At 70.4% G+C, this 1761-nt stretch overlaps 1 protein-coding gene across 1 annotated transcript; it reads left to right on the top strand.

Moving 5' to 3' along the window:
* Nucleotides 1–489: 489 nt before the first annotated feature.
* Nucleotides 490–1761, top strand: RRS1 (ribosome biogenesis regulator 1 homolog). Its single transcript, XM_032693955.1, has one exon. It carries the CDS (start codon nt 545–547, stop codon nt 1631–1633), a length of 1089 nt encoding a protein of 362 aa, XP_032549846.1. The 5' UTR covers nt 490–544; the 3' UTR covers nt 1634–1761.

The following is a 1761-nucleotide window of genomic DNA, read 5'->3' as shown; positions in this document are numbered from 1 at the left end:
TCTTCTACCACACCAGTGACAGGACAAGAGGATAGAGGCTTAAACTGTCAGGGAAGGTTCTGGTTGAACATTAGGAGGAATTTCTTCACAGAAGGGGCAATTAATCATTGGAATGAACTGTCCAGGGAGGTGGTGGATTCACCGTTTCTGGAGGTGTTTAAGGAAAGACTGGACGTGGCACTTTGTGCCATAGTCTAGTGGCACGGTCGTGTTGTTCGATCATAGGTTGGATTCGATGATCTCAGGGGTCTTTCCCAGCCTAGTCGATTCTGGGATAGGAAGCGCCTGCCCGTAAGCCAGGGACGCCAAGGTGCGGTGACACGGCAGCGGCGGGCGCAGAGCCCGGGACGGTCTGTGGGGACTGGCCGCGACCCACAGCGCCTCTCGCGCCTCAGAACTACATCTCCAGGCGGGCATTGCGCCGATCCCTCCCCCACGGGCAGGGCTGTTCCGGGCACGGCGGTTCCGGCGCTCTGACCCGGAGGAGCTTCCCCGCGCTCCCGGGGCACCGGCGGGGCCGCTCGCACGTGGTGCCGCCGCCGGCATGGCGGCCGTGCGGGTCGAGGCGGTGCTGGCGGCCGCCGAGGAGCAGGAGGCGGAGAAGCGGCGGAGCATCACGGTAGAGAAGGAGCTGGAGCTGGAGTTCGACTTGGGTAACTTGCTGGCGCTGGACCGCAACCCCCCTCCAGCGGCGGCGGCGCTGCGCGGGGCCGGCCCGCGGCGGGAGGCGCTGCTGCGGGCGCTGGCCCGCGACAACACGCAGCTGCTGGTGTCCCGGCTCTGGGAGCTGCCGACCGAGCGCGCCGGCGGTGCCGGGGGGCCGCTGGTGGCGCGGCTGCCCGAGCCCACCTTCCGCCTGCCGCGGGAGAAGCCGCCGCCGCGGCCGCGGCCGCCGACGCGCTGGGAGCAGTTCGCGCGGCTGAAGGGCATCCGCCGCCGCAAGAAAACCTCGCTGGTGTGGGACGAGCAGGCCAAAGAGTGGCGGCGGCGCTGGGGCTACCGGCGAGCGGGCGGAGACCCGGCCCGCGCCTGGCTGGCGGAGGTGCCGGCGGGCGCCGACCCCGAGGAGGACCAGTTCGCGCGGCTGCGGCGGGAGAAGCGGGAGCGGGTGGCGCGCAACGAGCTGAACCGGCTGCGCAACCTGGCCCGGGCCCACCGCGCCGGGAGCGCCGTGCCCGCCGCGCCCCTGCACCCCACCGGCCACCAGGACCGCGAGGAGCTGCGCCGGGTCGCCCGCGTCGCCCGCGTCTCCACCGCCTCACTCGGCCGCTTCCAGCCGCGGCTGCCGAAGGAGCCAGCGGAGCCGCCCTCCCGCAGCGGCGGCAGAAAGCGCCGCTTCGAGCCGCTCCTGGGCAACCTGGCGGCCGAGCGCAGCCGGCAGCTGGAGCTGCTGCGGGACATGGGCAGCAAGAAGCCGGTCCTGGACATCACCCGCGCTGTCAACAAGCAGATGCGCCAGGAGGAGGCCGAGGCGGCCGCCGCCCACAAGGGCAAGAAGCAGTCGCAGCGGGGCAAGCGCGGCCGCCGGCAGCAGCGGCCGGGCCGCAGCGGCAAGAAGAGCGGAGCCCGGCGGCAGCAGCAGCAGAAGCCCGCGGGCGGTGGCACCGGCGGCGGCAGGAGGAAGAAGGCATGAGGGACAGTGTGCAGCACGGGCTGGGGATGCCCTCTAAGGCGTGGAAAGGGACTGTCGCTTGCAGCCTTCCGCCCCGTGCTCTGTTCACACACATACTTGTCAATAAATATGCTCTGGCCTTTCTAAAA

The sequence above is a fragment of the Chiroxiphia lanceolata genome, chromosome 1, assembly GCF_009829145.1.
Source record: "Chiroxiphia lanceolata isolate bChiLan1 chromosome 1, bChiLan1.pri, whole genome shotgun sequence".
In the NCBI taxonomy this organism is placed as follows: domain Eukaryota; kingdom Metazoa; phylum Chordata; class Aves; order Passeriformes; family Pipridae; genus Chiroxiphia; species Chiroxiphia lanceolata.
Note: the sequence above shows the minus strand (reverse complement) of the source record. Positions and strands in the feature narration are given on the sequence as shown.